This window comes from Colossoma macropomum, unplaced genomic scaffold (assembly GCF_904425465.1).
Source record: "Colossoma macropomum unplaced genomic scaffold, Colossoma_macropomum, whole genome shotgun sequence".
Classification (NCBI taxonomy): domain Eukaryota; kingdom Metazoa; phylum Chordata; class Actinopteri; order Characiformes; family Serrasalmidae; genus Colossoma; species Colossoma macropomum.
In genome coordinates, this window is record NW_023494793.1 from 33,464,585 (window position 1) to 33,483,068 (window position 18,484).

General features: G+C 38.7%; 2 protein-coding genes across 3 annotated transcripts in view; both read left to right on the forward strand.

Annotated features, from left to right (window-relative positions):
* prex1 (phosphatidylinositol-3,4,5-trisphosphate-dependent Rac exchange factor 1) overlaps window positions 1–3,820 on the forward strand; it is a 118,019-nt gene extending 114,199 nt beyond the window's left edge. The window contains exon 40 of the mRNA XM_036579286.1: window positions 49–3,820. Coding sequence (XP_036435179.1) covers window positions 49–91 — 43 coding nt within the window. The 3' untranslated portion in view covers window positions 92–3,820. The remainder of the gene's footprint in view (window positions 1–48) is intronic.
* A 1,313-nt stretch (window positions 3,821–5,133) lies between these two features.
* The window catches only part of kcnq2a (potassium voltage-gated channel, KQT-like subfamily, member 2a), a 39,231-nt gene continuing 25,880 nt past the window's right edge, over window positions 5,134–18,484 (forward strand). For both annotated transcript variants that reach the window (XM_036579287.1, XM_036579288.1), the window contains exons 1-2: window positions 5,134–5,420; window positions 17,475–17,565. In XM_036579287.1, the coding sequence (XP_036435180.1) occupies window positions 5,134–5,420; window positions 17,475–17,565 (378 nt within the window). The remainder of the gene's footprint in view (window positions 5,421–17,474; window positions 17,566–18,484) is intronic.

An 18,484-nucleotide genomic window follows, 5' to 3' on the forward strand; every position in this document is an offset into this window, starting at 1 on the left:
ATTATTGCAGGAATATCACTGAAAATCTTTTGCTTTTGATTGTTTCAGACTCTTCAAGCTGTGTCTACCACCATCTGATGGTGACCTCTGAGTATGGCCATGTTCCTCACTTCAGCCTATTGACTGTTCACGTTAAGAGTAGGACTGGTGACTCTGGCACATCATGACTCGTATAAAGGTCACGTTGTACCTTTGCCAGACATTTCCGTTTTGCCACACCTCCGCTCACAGACAGTATCACCAGAGGCCAGTTGAGCCCAACACAAGACTCTGGGATGATAGACTAGCCAGTTGCTAACATTAGCAATGCTAACCCTGGCTAGCAGAGTTTGCTCTCATTGCAATGACATAGACTCTACTCTTAATGTACTTGGATTTTGCCTCTTGCTGGTGGTTTTCCCAAAACCCGTACTTACATTTTTAACAGAGTTACTAAAACTACCTGTAATAGACTGTGTTTCTCACTTTGCCTTTGACTGCAATGCCAGTGGGCTAACTGGTTCAGTCTATAGATGACGAGGCAAAGTCTTTACTCGCTGCCTCAGATATGTGGTGATTATGTGCAATTACTGTAGCTTAGCTTGTGCGTTCCTGCACTTTTCCTTAATGAGAGTGTTCTTAAAAAAGGATTGTTTTTATCTTTGTCAGTTCTATCAGGTATTACGTTACTGAAACCATTCCAGTCTAACCACCCGACAGTATTACATGGACCAATCTGACACTGTTTAAGATGTTTTATTAGTTTATATATTGAAGTACTTTATTTTATTTTATTTTATTTTATCTTATTTTATTACATGATGGAGTTCCATCATCAATACATTATTGGATTATGAGACGATAGAAAAAATAGAAATGAAGATAATTATTGGATAATCAAGCTAAATAAAGTTGTTACATTAAAGTTTCTCAATTAACTGATTGACACCCAGTATTGTTACTGAAGGCTTAAGATTTTTACTAATCAGAACGTAAAGGAACGTAAAGAAACATAATACATGTCTCTGTGTGTGTCTGGTTTCAGCACTTTCTTAATGCTAATCTAGGCCATGTTATAGTAGACAGCTGTTCTAGAGAGTAGCAAGTGTTTTTGAGAAGCACAATATAAAAGCTCAAATTATTCACAAGTGTTTTCTAAAAGTACTGTGCATTTCTAGATATTAGAAAAAAAACAAAGGGATCATTGAAGGATGGTTAGATATAGTAACTTTATTGAATTTCTGTTTTTTTGTGTATATACATATGTATAACATGGTCTATCAGAGGGACAAGCATAATGGTATGCTTTTTGGGGAACAGTAATGCTATAATTTAAATGTAATTAATGTTAAAGCAAAACAATATGGAATTGTAAATCTTTCATTTTATATACATACTGTATATGTGAATAGGAGTCCTTATTGTGTATTTACACAGTGTTTTCAGTATTTAAATTTCTAACCATTTCCATGTCTTCAGTAGAGATTTCTGGAGAATTGGCAAAGTAAGAGTGCCCGGTTCCTTGGAATAAGGTGTTGATGTCCTAACTTTTGGTGCCTCAAAGCAAGCTCAAGTTATTGCTTTTTTTGTTTTATTTTTTACCATATCACATGGCTACAACCTGCACAGGCTAACAAAACCAAAACTTTTGTTTTATATTGAGATCTAAGCAGCCATACAAGTGTATTGATAGCTTATGTTGAACTTATGTTAAGCTTTTCCTTTAAATCCAAAATGAAGAACCACTGTTGCAACCAACGTGTGGAAACACTGTGATAAAGGTTTTATCCAGTTTTGCATGATGCTGTGCTTTGTAACTCACAGTGCCTTTTAGATATGAATGCAGATTGGCTCCGTTATTGTTATAAAATCCATTATTGAGACCATTTCAACTTGAGCTTGCTTCAGAGAAACCAGGTTAGCATGCGGTAACTGAAGTATTTGGTTAAAAAAGCTTTGTTGGGATGAGTGTCATGCTTTTCCTGCCTTATCACACCTGACTCAACTCATAGGGGGCTTTGAAATTAGCTGATGAATTGAGTCCAGTGTGTTACAGCAGGGAAAACCAGGGATTGACAAATGGTGTCCCAAAATGTGGAATCCATGACTGAGGGGGGGGGAAGGCCCTGCATTAGTTTAAATCAGTATGTAATGGTGATGCGCCTTTTTAACCTCTAGTATTTGTGGATGTTGGAATGTAATGATAGGTTTTTAATGATTAATCTATAATGTCAGTTGACTAACAAGCTATTACGTCAGAGAGGTTTGAGTTAATATATGGTCAAAATGCTGGCTGAACTATGTTGTCACTTACCCAACACAGCAATACTGTATGTTGTACAAACATTTTCAGATTTTATTTTATTTTACCCCCTATTTACAGCTTCTGCATTGCACTGTCACATCAGTTCAGAAATTAAATTCTATCATGGTTGTAACCAGTATTGTAGTATCATACATCATGACATGACTGATGTTGTTTGGAAGCAATTAATGTACACATCATCACATCATCATATACTGACTGCATGCTTTCAGTGTCTTTTCACCTATAGTGAAAACTTGACTATAGTGGAATCCAAAGAAGTAGCACTAGCAGTAGCACACTGTAGAAGAAAATATATTCTCAGGTTTCTAAACCTTTTTGGTCAGTAAATGTGAGGTGAACTGCCCGTTTTGAGAAATATTCTGACATGACATCATTTAGAAGTTTTGTTTTTTTTTTCTGTTTATTTTACAGTTTGTACAGTGGTCCATTACATTACCTTGATTCTAAGTGTACTTTTACTCAAAAGTCAGCTGTTTCTTTTTGGTGCTTAATGATAAAATGTCTTTTGGGGCCTTAATGGTTGTATTTGTTGGATTGTGAACCTTTTCCGTTTTGCATGTATTGATTGTAAGTGTTACTTAGTCTACAATTTGATTCAGTTCTTAGTTCTTGATTCCCCCTCCCAACCTCAACCCAGCGCCCCATTTTTTATAAACCAGAGTTTCATGTAATGTAACTCTTTCTATAGTACCCAGCAGATTTCCTCCAGAAACAATTTAAATCATCTCAAGCTGAATCAGATGTCCCTTATCTGTAAGTTCATGGGGTCTTTTGTCCCCAGAAGGTTGACAGTGTGCACTTTTTAATTAGCTTGGTGGGGTTGCAGTTCTGTGCTCATCCCAGCTTCTGAATTATTGCTAAACAAACACAGTCATCACTATTAACTCAAGCCCCATTACTTACCATTAAAATACTGTAAAACAATATCAGAGCTCTTGCCAAGTTGCTCTGTCTTAACAAAAAAGCATTTTGTTATTTGGTTACCTGTGGCTGAACCCAAACCAAGACTGATCAGAAGTTTAGCTTTCAATCACACTTAGGGCAGTCAGTCTGAATCTTTTGACCTGTAAGGTGCATGGTGCAAATATACATGTTGAAATGAGTTATATTGCAATTTTGCTCTTGGCCTGTTCCCATTGTAAAAGTTTATTATATCTTCATGCTTCCCCAATGCACATTAAACCTGGCACTGTATCTTCCTAATTACTGACCATGTGATGCTGTTGATGTCTGGTTGGGTGGTAGGTTGGAGCAGCAACTCTTCAGTCTGAGAGTGGGAGACTGCATTCTTAAGAACTCTTGAACAGAGAAACTTGGCACCATTAAGATTTCAGCCTGAGTCCTGCAGCACTGCTTTTAGTCCTGCTCGGGTGCAGCTCTTCAGACTTTTCTTACTGACCATTAAACATACCCCATGCTTGGTTTCTTTTAGGCATTGTAAGCTTACATCTATGGTGTACTGAATGCATTGCTAATATCAAAAACTGTAATAAAAGTGTCTGTTTATAAACAGCTTTTGGTCAGTATTTTTCTACACAACAGGGTTCTGTCACACCTTGATCAAACTTAATCACTTTTTCTATTTATTTTTTTTAATCAGTGATTCCAATTTACAATTGGCAGTTTAAATGGGAATCAAGTTTCTCAACAAGGGGGGTGCAATTAGCAGCCCACACCAACGGGTTCTAATGAAAATGCTTACAGTAAAAGGTCTGAATCCATGCTAAATATACCCTTGGAAAAGATGTGGTTTTGTTTAACAGTTAGACCTGACCAGTTCACCAGATAGCTAACAGCTCCTTGAATGACTGAGTTCGGCTTTACACGGAAATCTGATGGAATGATTCACAGCAAAACTGCAACATTAAAGAATATGTTACAGTTGTTCAATTGTCACTATGTAAATTAGTGCAGCCCTATGTACTTTTAAGCCCAGTGTGGGAAGTGAGACTACATTCCTGTTAGTGTAGTGATAACATTACAAATCCTATAGGGGGGCTAACGGACATTAGTTTTATTGCAGTGGTGATGAACAGATGAACTGCTTGTAAAGTGAAGGTTGCTCTATTAAACAGTGCTACATAATGACATACCTGATGTTCCATGGTAATTATTATAGGATTTTATAGGAAGTATTGGTAGTTTTTTCCAATAAAGTGTTGTGGAGTATTTTGATAGGCTGAGTTTGACGAATCAACCAACAAAATAATCAGCAGATTATCCATTTGATGTTTTATCAGGCACCTGTTTTTATTGAAGCTGTTATTGTTATTACATCTCGTAACATTTACCGTTTTTAATGGCCGGTTCGCTCGTTGCTCAGCATATCATGACTTAATTTACTTCAATGCCCATAATTTCTCTCACTCTCGTTATAATAATTACTGCATTGAAACTTTGCAAAAGCACATTAAGGGGGAAATGTTTCTTCATTTCTCAGTAAACTACTGGAGCAAAGAGATTCTTCTATTACACTACTACGTCACAGTTTATGTCCTCGTGCAGACAGATCAGACGCTCATCAAGCGTTCACATTCTGCCAAGGAGCATGAAGTTTCTCTTCTCACCCCTCCTCCTTTCTAAGAGCCCATTCCCCCCTTACTGTTCTTCTGCTGCAGCCTCCTCCTCCTCCTCCTCCTCCTCCTCCTCGTCTCTCTGCTCAGTCCAGTTGAGGAGGCGCAGAGGTAAAAACTGGTTTCCCTCCACTGCAGCTTCACCCCCACCGTTTTCATTCCCATTGGCTTCCAGCAGCGCCGGAGCTCCGCACGCCGAGCCATGCCGGCCGCTCACCGCGCCCAGTCTCAGCCCCAAACCCAGCCGCAGTCATGGTGAAGAAATCAGCCAACGGAGAGGTCTACCCGCCTCCAGCCGGGGAGCGGAGGCTGAAGGTGGGCTTCGTGGGGCTGGAGCCTGGCGCCGCGGACACTGGCCGAGACGGGACGCTGCTGATCGGCGCCGCGGAAGGCTCTAAGCGCGTGGGGATCCTGTGCAGAACGCGCTCGGGCGGCGGCAGAGCGCACAAGAGGAACGCCGGTTACCGGAGACTGCAGAATTTCCTCTACAACGCGCTCGAGAGGCCGCGCGGCTGGGCGTTCGTTTACCACGCTTACGTGTGAGTAGACGAGGGGGGGTCTTTACTGACTGAGCGAGACTTTTACCCACCCTAAGAAGGGAAACTTTGCAGTTTTTGACGCAGAATGGGGCTTAGTCAGTTAATGGTCCAAAGTGTGTGTTTTTGAGAGGGGGTCTCAGGTTTAGGGTTTTAAGTGTCGTATTAATGTAATCTCAAAGAATTTATATTGTAACATCTCTCTATCTATCTGTCTGTCTGTCTGTCTATCTATCTGCTCCTGCTATCTGTCTCCTAAACATCCAGTTGTGCATTGTAAACAACTACTGCTTCCAGCACCTGTAGTTCAGTTACGTTCTTGTATGGAATGGAAGTTGATCGCCTGGGAGGTGTCCAGACTCTCGCTTGTGTCCAGACTCTCGTAAACGCAACGTGAATAGAACAGATCGATATCGAGCTTTTCTAAAGACCCTCGTCATACAGAGAAAAGCAAACCGCAGAGCTGTTAATGCTCTATGCCGTCTATTCGAGGCATTGCGTTTCGCTTTTCTCCGTGTTCGCACGTCTCTCTATGAGGGAGGTGTGTTTCAGCACGCTGGACAGCTCTCGCGCTGCGGCACGCCGTCCGCTCCCATTCATTCCAAACGCGCCCAGAGCAGACGATTCTCTCTCAGTCTGCTCTCTAACACAGTCTCTCAGACAGAGCACTGCAGATGCTGCACACACCGCCTGCTACACCGCATCTAATGCTGCCTCTGCTCGTTGGCCGTGTCGAGGTTGGTGTAGATGCTCGGTAGTGCTGGGTTTGGAATTCTAAACACAACCAGCAGTCATGGGCGGGATGTTTTCTCTGTATTGCCTGCATATGAAGCTAAATCTGTAAGTCTGTCTGTCCTGATGATGTCAGAGAAAAAGTAATGCACTGAATATACCTGAGTCAGATGTGTTTATCATTTCCATATGAATAAAATGTGTTGCATCAGTTCAGCTTCCAGTTTACTTACTTTTAGCAATAGTTGTGTTGATAACATAGATGTGTAGTTTATTTTATTAATGTGGAAATGATGTACACTTTTGAATCAAATAAATTCAGAGCGGTTCTTTGGAAGGTACTGATCAGCTGCAAGACCTCACATTGTGAGTAGTGTGGACCTTTATGTCCCAAAGTAGGGCCACTCACATTATGGCCTGAGAGCCAAACATTAGATTTGTCCTGCCAGAAAGTTCCCCTAATCTCACCAATTCACTAACTGAGAGAGCAGATATTTATATTATATATAACACACACACACACATGCACACACACACACACATTTTCTAAGCCGCTTATCTTTCTGGGTCGTGGGGGGAGCTGAAGCCTATCCTAATAGTCATTGGGTGAAAGGCAGGATACACCCTGGACAGGTCACCAGTCCATCGCAGTATTATACATAATTTTGAATTATATATAAAAGTATTGTATATAAAACTGAAATTTAAAATTATTTTAGTAATAAAATATATTGTAATATGTTATAAAAAAACCTTTTTAAAAACCCTACCTACCTTTTTTATTTGTACATCTTTGTCTTTTTTGCCTTCAGCCCACCACAAATTGGCGCCCCAAGACAAAAAGTTTTGGCACCCCTGTTCCAAAGGGTTTTAACCTGCTGCTCATTACAAATTTTTCCTCTCATAACTGCATATGTTACATATTGTACTGTGCAAAGGTAGAAACCACTTTTCATTCATTTAATTTCTAATCACAATTGCCATTAAGTACATTACATTGTTTACTTTTCACCATCAGGTAAAAAAACAGAAAACATATTTAACAGAAGCCCCAAAAAATAAATATAATATCTTTTTTCCGTATTTTGTGAGTCCACTGTTTGCCTTTATTGCAGCTTTAATTCTTTTCAGAAGACTTGCTTTCCTTTTCCAGTATGCCTGCAAGGATTTTTTCACACCTGCATAGTTCAGTCTTAGACGTTTGTTGTATTTTCTGCTTCTTGCAATCCAAGTAATCCCAAACATGTTCAATGATGTTGAGGCCTGGGCTCTGAGGTGACCAGTCCATTGTTCTGCAGCTTATTTGTTTGATTTGCAAATGTTCTTATTTTGTCTGTTTTCTTTTCTCAGTAACAGCTCATTAACAGCTACACATCCTTTCAGACTATAGTGTTGAGTTGTCTTTTCATAGCGGAAGGATGGACAGAAATACCTGTGGATTTTTCAGAAGCAAGAGTGGAGTTTATTTTTATAGTTTTGGCAGACTACCATCTTATTTTCCTTTCACTTTCCCTTTCCTAAAGCAAGTGGTTTACCTTATATCTAATCTCCTCAGAAATATCTCCTAAATTATAACTCCCTGTATTAATAACTTGTACTTAGTGGCTGTTTTGACTGGAATTTTAATAAAAGAAGAGTGGTCTCTGACTTTTGCACAGTATTGTAGTAGGTTTAATGAACCACAATTAATGAACAATTTATAGCAGCTACTAGATAATCAGCATTAAAGAACTAATGCAGCACAAAATAATACTCTTGTTTTTCAGACAGTGCAAATGAACAGAAAACCTCTACACAAGCAAACAGCAAAAGCACTTTCATAATAATGCACTTAGTTAAAGTGCTTAACATTAGAACAGAATGACCTAAAGAAATAAAAAAATTGCCTTACTTTCTTATTTCTCTAGACTAATGTCTGTAATGCTAGAATTATGAGATTGATCCCTCCATATGGTGACAATCAGTAAGCAAAGGTCTGTAAATAGACCCCAATCTCCTCCAAGCATGCGAAGCCTTTTTAAAACAACTGGAAGTGGAAGGTGCTGAAAACATGCCATCTAGAGCTTTCCATTAGCTCCAGCCTCCATTAACTCTGCTCTGAGGAGATGCTCAACTGGCCTGAAATGCTAGAACAGTATAGCCCTCATCAAAGCTGAAATGCAAGGCCTTTTAATAGGACTTCAGCAGTTCCAGATTGCTTTCAGAGTATTTCTCCTCTCCAGTCGTCATGTTCTGAACATATTCTCTGTCGTCTGCCTGTGTGTCTGCCCGATGAATTATTTATATGATCACCAAGCCTGGCTTGATCTCTTTAGGGCCTTGCTCTCCTTCCATTCTGTGAAGTATGCTGACTTTGGCCTCTCACTCTTCTGAGGGTTCCTTTTTTTCTATCTTGCTCTTAAACTTCCACTGTGTGCACCACTCTGTGTGCACCACAGGCACACTATTGTGTAAGTCTATAGTAAAAGGAAATGCTGGCTAAAGAGAGCTGCTTTTGTGCAGTAAGCTCTAGTTGCTTTGATGGAGTATTTCGCATTTCGACTGTTTTGTGTGTGAGCTAAAATCTTTGAATACAAATGCAGCGACTGAGGAAAAAGTGTATGATCCACAACATATAAAACTATCCTGCATCCTTAAAAAAGTAAACAGGTCTTGGCTTGAACACACACTTGTAAGAAAATACTTGTAATTTCTATGCAGAACCTTTCCATTAGGAGGAGATTCTTTCAGCTTTAAAAAGCTTTAAAGAACTAGTTGTTCTTTAGGAAACCAGAAGTGGTTATTTTATGGAGATTCTTTCAGCTTTAAAAAGCTTTAGAGAACTAGTCATTCTTTAGGAAACCAGAAGTGGTTATTTTATGGTGTTGCTTCAAAAGACTCTCTTTTTAAGACTGTAGAATGCATAAAGTGTTTTAAATGTTGTAAAGTAGTGGAGAACAGCATGATACATGGTACTGAATATTAATGGGCAGCATGAAAATGTTCAGTGACAGTTCCTTTTCTACAGGTCATCTGTCTGTGTTCAGGCCTAATTCAGGAGGGTCTTGCTGACTGGGATGAACAAGGCAAATCACTCAGTCGTTGTTTGCTGCTGAGTCAAAGCCTTTCTCCTTTGGGCTCAAGAACGTGTCTTTGCTGTCTCTCTGCTTGACAGACTGCTTTTTCTCAGCCTTACAAATTCCAGATTGGTTTGCGTCCACTGCCAACACCAAACGCAGAATAAGCCTGACAGAAAGAGTCAAATGGATATTTGCTTTACAGAGGCAAGGCAAGCATCTGTTAATTTTGATCTCTTTTGAGGTAGCCGATAGAGCTACAAGCAGCAACATAACACACTGAAACCTAACCTAGCAAGAATGTACTGTACTGTACACTGATTTGCCAGTTTATTAAAAGCACATGCCTTATAACTACACTTACTGGCCGTTTTATTAGAAATTATTGCCATCCATTGAAATTCTGCAGCACTACTCTATCCCATCCACCAATTAAAAGGGACTGCTGTAGAACCCCCATGGACTTAGACATTAGGAATTTTAAGCAACATGGCAGCAGGGTACCGCATCCAGAAAAAAATACCTGTGCTTACCGCAGCTGTAACTTGTTGTTCTACTATAGCGAAAACACCAGTTTGAGGTAGTCACTAAAATGTATGATTTAAGTGAGTTAATTTCATATTTCTCTAATGTGTTCTTTTAGAAATTTATTTACTCTGGATAACGACTATTCCTTCAATAAATTCAGGGCAAATATTACCAGATACACCGGTTAATTTTGGAGGTTTTTCCATTTTTCTGAAGATAATTAATTCCGCCATCATGGTAGAATGACTTTGATTTCTGCAGCTATGGCATTAACACAGGTATATTTTCGGTCAGTGTAGTCAGCTCTACAACCACTGACGCTTACAAAATGAACCTACATGGCAGATATACCTGAAAAAATGCCTAATGCGTAAAGGTTCAAGCTAGGTCTATCTAATAAACTGGCAGTTTAGCATATTATCTTATGTGGTAAGAGATTATATCGACTGTAATGTTTTCTGTTCTACTTTAACCCATTTAACTCCAAGAAATTGTTGAACATTTCTAGACTTTCATTCCTCTCTTTCCATTCCTCTTTCTATGGCTATATTTCCATTCTTTTCAGGCTCTTCAAGCTCTGTGCATTAGAAAGGCAATCACTCCATCTCTTGGGATAATATTGCATGGTCTATCTGTTTTCCGCCCACATTCTCCTCTTGAGAAACGTAAATAAGTCTCATTATACTTCGCCTCCATCCTTTTCATGGTTAAGTGCTCTCAGGTCACTGCGTGCCATCTCTCTCTCTTTGGATCTTTCCTCTTGGACCCATTCCTGAGTGCTCTTCAACTCTGGGCACTTCTGGACATCCCTCTGTGGGCAGTGCAGTTTTAGGCTTGAGAAATTACAGCCAAGGTAGTTTTACTGCCTTTTCGTGTCTATAGTCATGTATTAAAATGATAGTTCAGTAAAAAATCTAATTTACAGGATATGCCCCTTAACCCAAATGTACTCACTCAGTTAAGACATGTTTGGTTGCTTAAGTTGGCATCTGTAGTTTTGCTCTGGTGCTGTAAAGATAGTTATTGAACCTTATATCTCCCAGGTTAGCATTTTGCTAATTGCATGCCTACATCTTCACATGCATGTCTCAAAATTTGTCTTACAAGTCTATTTGTGCTTGAGACAGTTTGAGGCAAGTAAGGTTTTAAGCAAGTAGTCTGCACATAAAAACTCAAGGGGCAGGTCCAGTGGCATCATTCGTAGGAAAAGCAATTTTTAATGACTTTTACATGAAAATTTTGGTAGATCCTGGTGCGCTGACCTACAATATATGTCATATCTGTGAAATTATGTAGTTCATTGAGTTCAACAGCTATGCAAATACAAGGCATGTCCATGTAGTGTTTTCAAGGTATTTCGTTTTTTTGGGTTAAAAACGTATTTCTTACCATACCAAGGTGAAACGTTTAATGTGTATGAAATTTGGTAGACATCTTCTTTTGAAGGCCACTTTACCCATCATTTGAGTTCTACTGGCTTTAAAATGGTGCACTGTGCTTGGGCCCCAATTGCTATTTGCGATGTCATTTGTAGCTGATTGTCTTGCTTGAACACAACAATCATTTACGTATATGGCTTTTCATGCTGACTGTTATTGAAGACAGAAATCTCAATATGCAAAAATGAAACTACTCATGAAATGTGGCTCTCTTTTCACATTTATGCAGTGTTATCTCAGTTCTGACTCCATAAAAATGAAACATTATATCTGTGGGTTGCCCGTATAATGACAAGTGCTGCTGTGCTGTTTGGGGAAGAGGAGGGATTCTCTTTCAGAAGACCCCCCTTTCCCAAAATGAAAAACTCATTCACTATACAATTCACATGCACGTTTATCACTCAAAATGGTAAAATTCACCAAAAAGCGAGTTTGCATGCATGACGATGCTAATTGGTAGTGTTTTGAGTGAAACTACATGCTGAACTATCGCTTTAAACTGATCTGAGCTGAGCAGAGAAACACAACAAACCAAGCTGCACATTTGACTCTTATATAAGCACTAATCAGTGACGGTGCAGACTTGGTCATGAGCATTGTTATTATGTTTTCAAAGCAAGCATTGATATTTTTAGGCCACGTTGTAGTCTGCAGTGGTTTAAAGATGTTGTAGAGCCTAGCGTTCTCTCTCTATACACCTCTTTCTGTGAAATGAAGTATCACCTCTCATGAAGTGCTGCCAAGTTCCTGTAAGCTATGAGTACTTCATCATAGGAGGAAAACATCAGCTTCCCTTTCTTGCTCTAAAATCCACACCTAACATCCTGACATACACCACACAGATTTGTTCTTATACATGTATGGGTAATATATATATATATATATATATATATATATATATATATATATATATATATAAAAACACTCCATATGGGTCTTTAAAAAGATTGTTCTTCAAGGGTTCTTTGGAAAAGAATTTGCATGCTTCAAGTGTTCTCTGCATGGTGAAATTATTCTTCAGATTGTAGGTTAATATGTAGTACATATGGTCCTACAAAGAAACTTTTAAAAAATCATTCTATATAGCACCAAAAAGTGTCCCTCTATTGTTATGATGTCAAGCATGTAACAATAGAAGAACCTTTTTTGGAGCTATATAGAACCCTTTTCAAAAAGGTTTAATATAGAACCACATTTAACACATTCTCCATCAAGCTGAAGAACAATTCCATTCCATTTAACCATTTAAGCATGCAAATGGTTCTTTGACTGTTCATTGGTCTATATAGAATCATTTTTTTTCTAAAGAACCCTTAAAGAACCATCTTTTTTAAAACAGTAGCTGTCAGACTACCAACAATTTTCATTCAGTTTATCATTTTTTACACACCTGAAAAAAGAGGTGTACTTTATATTATGAGAATATTTCATGATGAATGAACCAACAGAAATTGTTCAAAATGTTTTTAAAAAGATCTTGTTACATTAACTTTAAGTGAATGTTTTCAAGGCATTTTTTTTTCTGTCTACTGAAAAGTTACATTTTGGAGAAATGTGTGTTCTAACAGTGATGATATGAATGGAACTCTCTATTTGTAATAATAATAGATGTATTACATGTATTTAACTATCAATAATTATAATATGTCCCATGTGTACAGTGTTATATGTAAGACAGTAAACCCTAACCTTAACATTAACCTCAGTAACCAAATACAAAAGCAGTTTAAAGTCAGGACATTTTTGTCCTCAAATCTACAAAAATCAAACACACAAACACACACACTGAGGGCAGCTCAGTTAGCAAAGATTTGATCGCTTAGACTATATGAACACTGCCATCAGTTCTCATTACTTGCCTCTAGTCACCTGCCTCAACTCATTTCAGCAGTGTTTCTTCCCCTCTCGGAATATTCCATTTCTCAAAGGTTAATTTCATTTGTGACAGTAGATATGAATACTCGGGACAGCTGAAGGCACAGAGGCGCTAAGTGTACCTCGCGGGGGTTTGTGCTATCATCCTGGCAACTTCTCAATAATTTAAGAGCAATCCTCACAAAGGATTAGCTTTTATGAGAGGGGAGATTTTGGAGGTGTATAATAGCATAATGGCATCAAAATCATTACAGCCTGTCTTGCTCCTTACAATCTTCCCCAACCTGTCTAAATGAAACAGCTTTATGACTGGAGCATTATGCAGCAGGGATGCATGTTCAGATTTGCTTGAACGTTCTCAAGCTTGTCTTTGTGAGGATAAATACTGCAGCGAACAGATGGAGGAAAGGCTTAGATTTATGAGACAGGCTCTGCACAATGCTTTGGTGAGAAACTGCAGATTTGCACAAACTCAGGCCTGTAGACTGTCTAATCGATACAATATCATAGGCTAACTGAAGGCTCCATGGCAATGAAAGAATGCAAGTGTATAAAAACCCCAAATTGCCTTATTTTATTTTAATGTAAGTTAATGTAAAGAGATTATTATTGTTTCTTCATGAATTTGTCATACAAAAGGGTGGGCTGCTGGACTCACACAATGTAGAAAAATAAAAATTAAAAAAAGGAGATGGCTGTTTTTTGCACAGTGATATGTTTATAGGAATATACATGTTAATAAAGTGTACATACATAAACTGTTTGTGCTAAGAAGCCAAGGTCAAGTGACAGAAATCCAGTATAGGTAATACAGCAGCATAGTAGTGGTTTTGAGCATTAATGCAAGTGTCAGCAGAATCACTGCAGCAGCAGTTTGAGACAAATGCAGTATTGATAATGCAGCAGCATGCTACTGCATTCTAACTCTCTTCAGCCCAGCAGCCCCTTCTGAAATCTCAGTTTTGAGGCTTTGGTAGGTCATTGAGCTCTTAATGCAAATCAGCTATTCTACCACCTCTCAACTGCTCTTTCAGCACAGTGTCTCTCCTTCTCTCTCTCTCTCTCTCTCTCTCTCTCTCTCTCTCTCTCTCTCTCTCTCTCTCTCTCTCTCTCTCTCTCTCACTCACCCTCCCCATTCTCACCAGGACTTGGCTCTTTATTTGAATGAAGACTCTGTCTGGATCTCTCTGAAGTCTCATTCCTTTTAACCTTACTGCCTCTCTAACACCTCACTGTAGGTCACCTTCCAGTCCAAACACACTGCCAAGTATGTCTTTATGGAACAACTGTACAAGTTGTGCAACTGTGCAAGATTATCTTTATAGACAGTACTGTGCAAAAATCATAGGCCACCTGTGTTTATGTGCTGGTTATAGTGAGCTATGCTGCCTGTCAGTGCAAAAAACGATAGTACCAGACAGTTAAAACAGAAGTTACGTCACCTCTGGGGTTGTCGTAAAGTTAGGACAGTATTTAGGATTTCTGTAATTCTGTTTTCTGATCTCAAGTTAGGATAAGATTATGCCCTTAAGAACTGTTGTTCTGTAATAGCTTCTGTCCTATAAATGAATGAATAAATTCAGTCCTGACTTAAGTTGTTGCAGGGACTAAACAGATAAGATTTCAGAGTTATGATGTTTCTGTAAAACGGCCCCTTAAGTCAATTTTGTAGTCAACGACATGCCAAATAAGGAACAGTCTTAGCTGGTCTATAAAGGTAGCTTTAAAAATTGCTCCAAAACCTTTGAGCTGATAAGTTTTGCAGTGTGCACTGAATTGACATTGCATGGATGTAAGTCTACTACTATTACACAGCAACCCCAGCTATTTTAATTGTAGACTACTTCCAAAGCAGCTTAACTACCACATGTGACAAAGCTTGATAGTTTTTCAAAACATGAAATTATTGCTACTTTTACTGTATTGTTTATTTGTACTGTAATGTTCCTGATATTATGCAGCAAAAACACACTTACCTCCCAGATAGTAAACCATTTTCTTTGCTGCACAGGTATCATTCATGGTGGGAACACTCATTCTTATTTTCTTATTCTTATTGTCTAAAAGCTGTAAACAGACCATTAAGAAAGGTGTCTGGTCATTCCTCACCATTAAACTGCAACCTCGATGATAATAACCAGACTACTGTGTTAGTCCAAAGATACAGTTTAAATATATCTCCTCAGTAGGATTTTCAGGGCTTTATGATAATGCTAGTGAAGGTGGATTCATGAGGCTGAGTGAGCGCTGAATCCCGCTCAGCACTGACTACTGCACTGTGCTGAAGCGCGCGCTCTCATTTCAAATTCAAATTTCAACGGAAACTCAGCCGATCAGCCCGAGTCCAGTTCAACGGCCATTTGAACCGCTGAGGTAAAACGCTTAGCTGGTTTTATTCATAGAATTATTTAATATCACAAGACGTGCTTTTATTGCACGTATAATGATGAAGTGTGACGCGTTTTGATAATCAACTTAAGATTTTCTCAATTTATCGCGACCTAGTAACAATTGCAGTTGACTCCTTGTCGGATTAGTTACTCATAATGAGACGATTCCGTGAGGAGACGGTTAGCTAACATTAGCTAATATTGGAATTAGGTGTGATATTACTTCAGGCGTTTGCAGCACAGTGATAGCAAGTAGATAAATCTCAAATATTGAGCGTTAACATTGAAGGGGAGTTCCACCGACTTTTCGAAATTTTAGCTTAATTTCATCGTTGTGATTCAAAGTCATTCAGAGTCGTTTGATGTAAAACGGTTCGCTGTAAGGAAAGTTAGCGTGATGATAGGAACAGAGCAGCCAACTTTTACATTTTTGTTAGAGTGAGATTCCAGAGGACTTGGCCTGCTGTGGGGGGGTTCCTTAGTGTTTTTTTTATTTAATGATTTAGTTTATTATGTTTGTTTATTGTGTCCTAGTTGCACATTAATACTATTTCCAAAATAGTGCTGCTCTTTATGCTCTCTATTATAGGTTTATGCATGTGGCACGTGCCCAGCAATACACTTGCTTTGTGCGCGCGCCCACGTAAACCTACAGTGATAAACGTAGGAGCGAAAATCAGCAATCAGCAGCGCAGTTTCTTCTAAAACATCGTTTTGTTGGCTTTATAAAAGTTATTTAAGCTTTTCATGCTCATGTTTAGTTTGTCTCAGGGGCGGCGCTGTTTGTGGTTTACTGTGTTTAGGTTTGTCATGGTATCCACGGTATGGCAAAATTCATATCGTGAGAGAACTTTTGAGAGACGTAAAAATGTGTCAAGTGTGGCGTGAGAGCGTGGGATTAGACATAAATGAGTGAGTTTCATGGCCAGTGTGATGTGCGAGAGTTATCAGTCCTGTAGGGAACAGTGGTCAGTGTTCAAATGGAGCAATGTAGCAGCTAATTTAGCTAACTTAACTAGTGCTACGCTGCCATTAGTATTAGTGTGTGATGCTTTGTAACGGTAGCATGAAGTAAACTAGCATGTGTGGCAGATCCTGGGTAAGTTGGCTTCAAGGTCATTTCTAGCCTTTAATTTAGTTTGACAATGTAGTCGTTGTTTCTGTTGCTATAGATTAATGAAGTAGTGTTTCAAACTATACACTGGTTGACTGGCAGTCACTTGATGTCTTGACTGGCAGTCACTTAAAGTAACTTGATGATGGACAAGGACCACACAGAGCACCAAACATCTGAGCAAAAATAAGGATAAATATGTGATAGTGTGCTCATTTAGACTCATCTCATTGAGGGAATATTGTTTTGTTACTGAATATTATTACATATTATTATATCTAAAATTTTTAGAACTACTTCATAAAAATGGAACCAAAACACTAAACTGTGTTATTATTCTATCTCTGAAGTGAATTCAAATGTAATGATCAGATGCAGTTTATTATATTTATTACCTGCTGCTCATCTTCTAAACATGGGTGTAGCTCATATGCAGAAAGCTTAACACTCCATCGTTAGCCATTCATAACAATCATAAACAGTAATGGAAGACAGGCTATGCATCTTCCTTAATGACAGAGCAAACACTGAATAACTGTACGTCAGGTGACCCACGCTAGCAATACCATGAATTAAATATAGAGTCTCTTGGACATAGGGTCAGAGTAACTCCTTACTCAGTGTATGTTTTTTAAATTTTTAATTCAAATAAATAAACAGTGATAGTACAAGTATGTGAACCTATTTCTTACTGATAGTTTGGCTGACTTTTGCACAGTACTGTACATATACAGTGGTTTTACAGGAAAATGGAACATCCAGGTGTGAAACTGGGCTGACTCTGGTGCACATCTTGTCTCTAAGATTCAATTGAGAAGCATCTTGTAGATTAATCAAACACAGACTTGGACCAGGTGACCAATTAAGGGATGAAGTCATGTTTAATCTGAATTATAAATTTGATTTGTTGTTTGCTGTTTCAGCTTTCTGCTGGTGTTCTCCTGCCTTATGCTCTCCGTGTTTGCTACTATAAAAGAGTTCAAAAAAAGCTCAGAGAGTGCCTTGTACATTCTGGTGAGTATCTAAAAATAGGTTTTATAAACAAAAAGATGTCTTTTTTCTGTAAATGCCTTGAAGTTCGAAGTTCTAGTAGAGCATGCACACTCGCATATTAAATATCTTGCCATCATTTCACACCTATTGATTGTAAGCAGATACCGTATCACATTGTAACAAGTGGTGACAGCTAGGATATTGCATCTCAGCTGGTGTTAAATGGTGTGAACATGACACGATATGGATCCGTTTGGGTCTCTGCTGGCAGTGCTGTCCATCATAGTCTTACACTTTATACCACTTCAAACAGCTTTTTCAGTATACTATTATATAGAAGAATAGACTTTTTGAAAAGTGCTACTGTGTATGTGCTACTAGCCTACATTGTAAAAAGTATATGGATGTATATACATTTACCTTTGACTTTATTAGAAACACCTACCGTTCACTGGGGACATTATGAGCTCCATTGTTTTATAGGTCCACAATATAGGTCTACAGTTACTGACTGTAGCCCTTCTGTTGCTATGCAGAGTTTGTCAGCCCCACTCTATCCGTTTCATCACTGGTCAATTTCTGGTCGCTGTTGGCCAGACATTGTGTGGTGGACCATTCTCAGCACAGCAGTGACACTGACATGGTAGTGTATGTGCCACTGTTACAAGTGTATCAGACACTGAGTCTTTGCTGGGACAAACATTAGTGGTCTGCTACCCAGAATACCCGACCAAGAGCATCTCTGTGGTCAGAGACTGACCACTGATGAAGGGCTAGAGGGTGACTCACACAAATTGTGTATGGAAAAAGATAAGCTGTAGTCTCTAACTGTACACCTACAAAGCGTACCAACTACAAAGTGTTTCTAATTTTTTATGATAACTGTATTTATAAGCTAATTTATTTAGAAGTGTCAATTTATCGTCCTAATGTGAAAGTT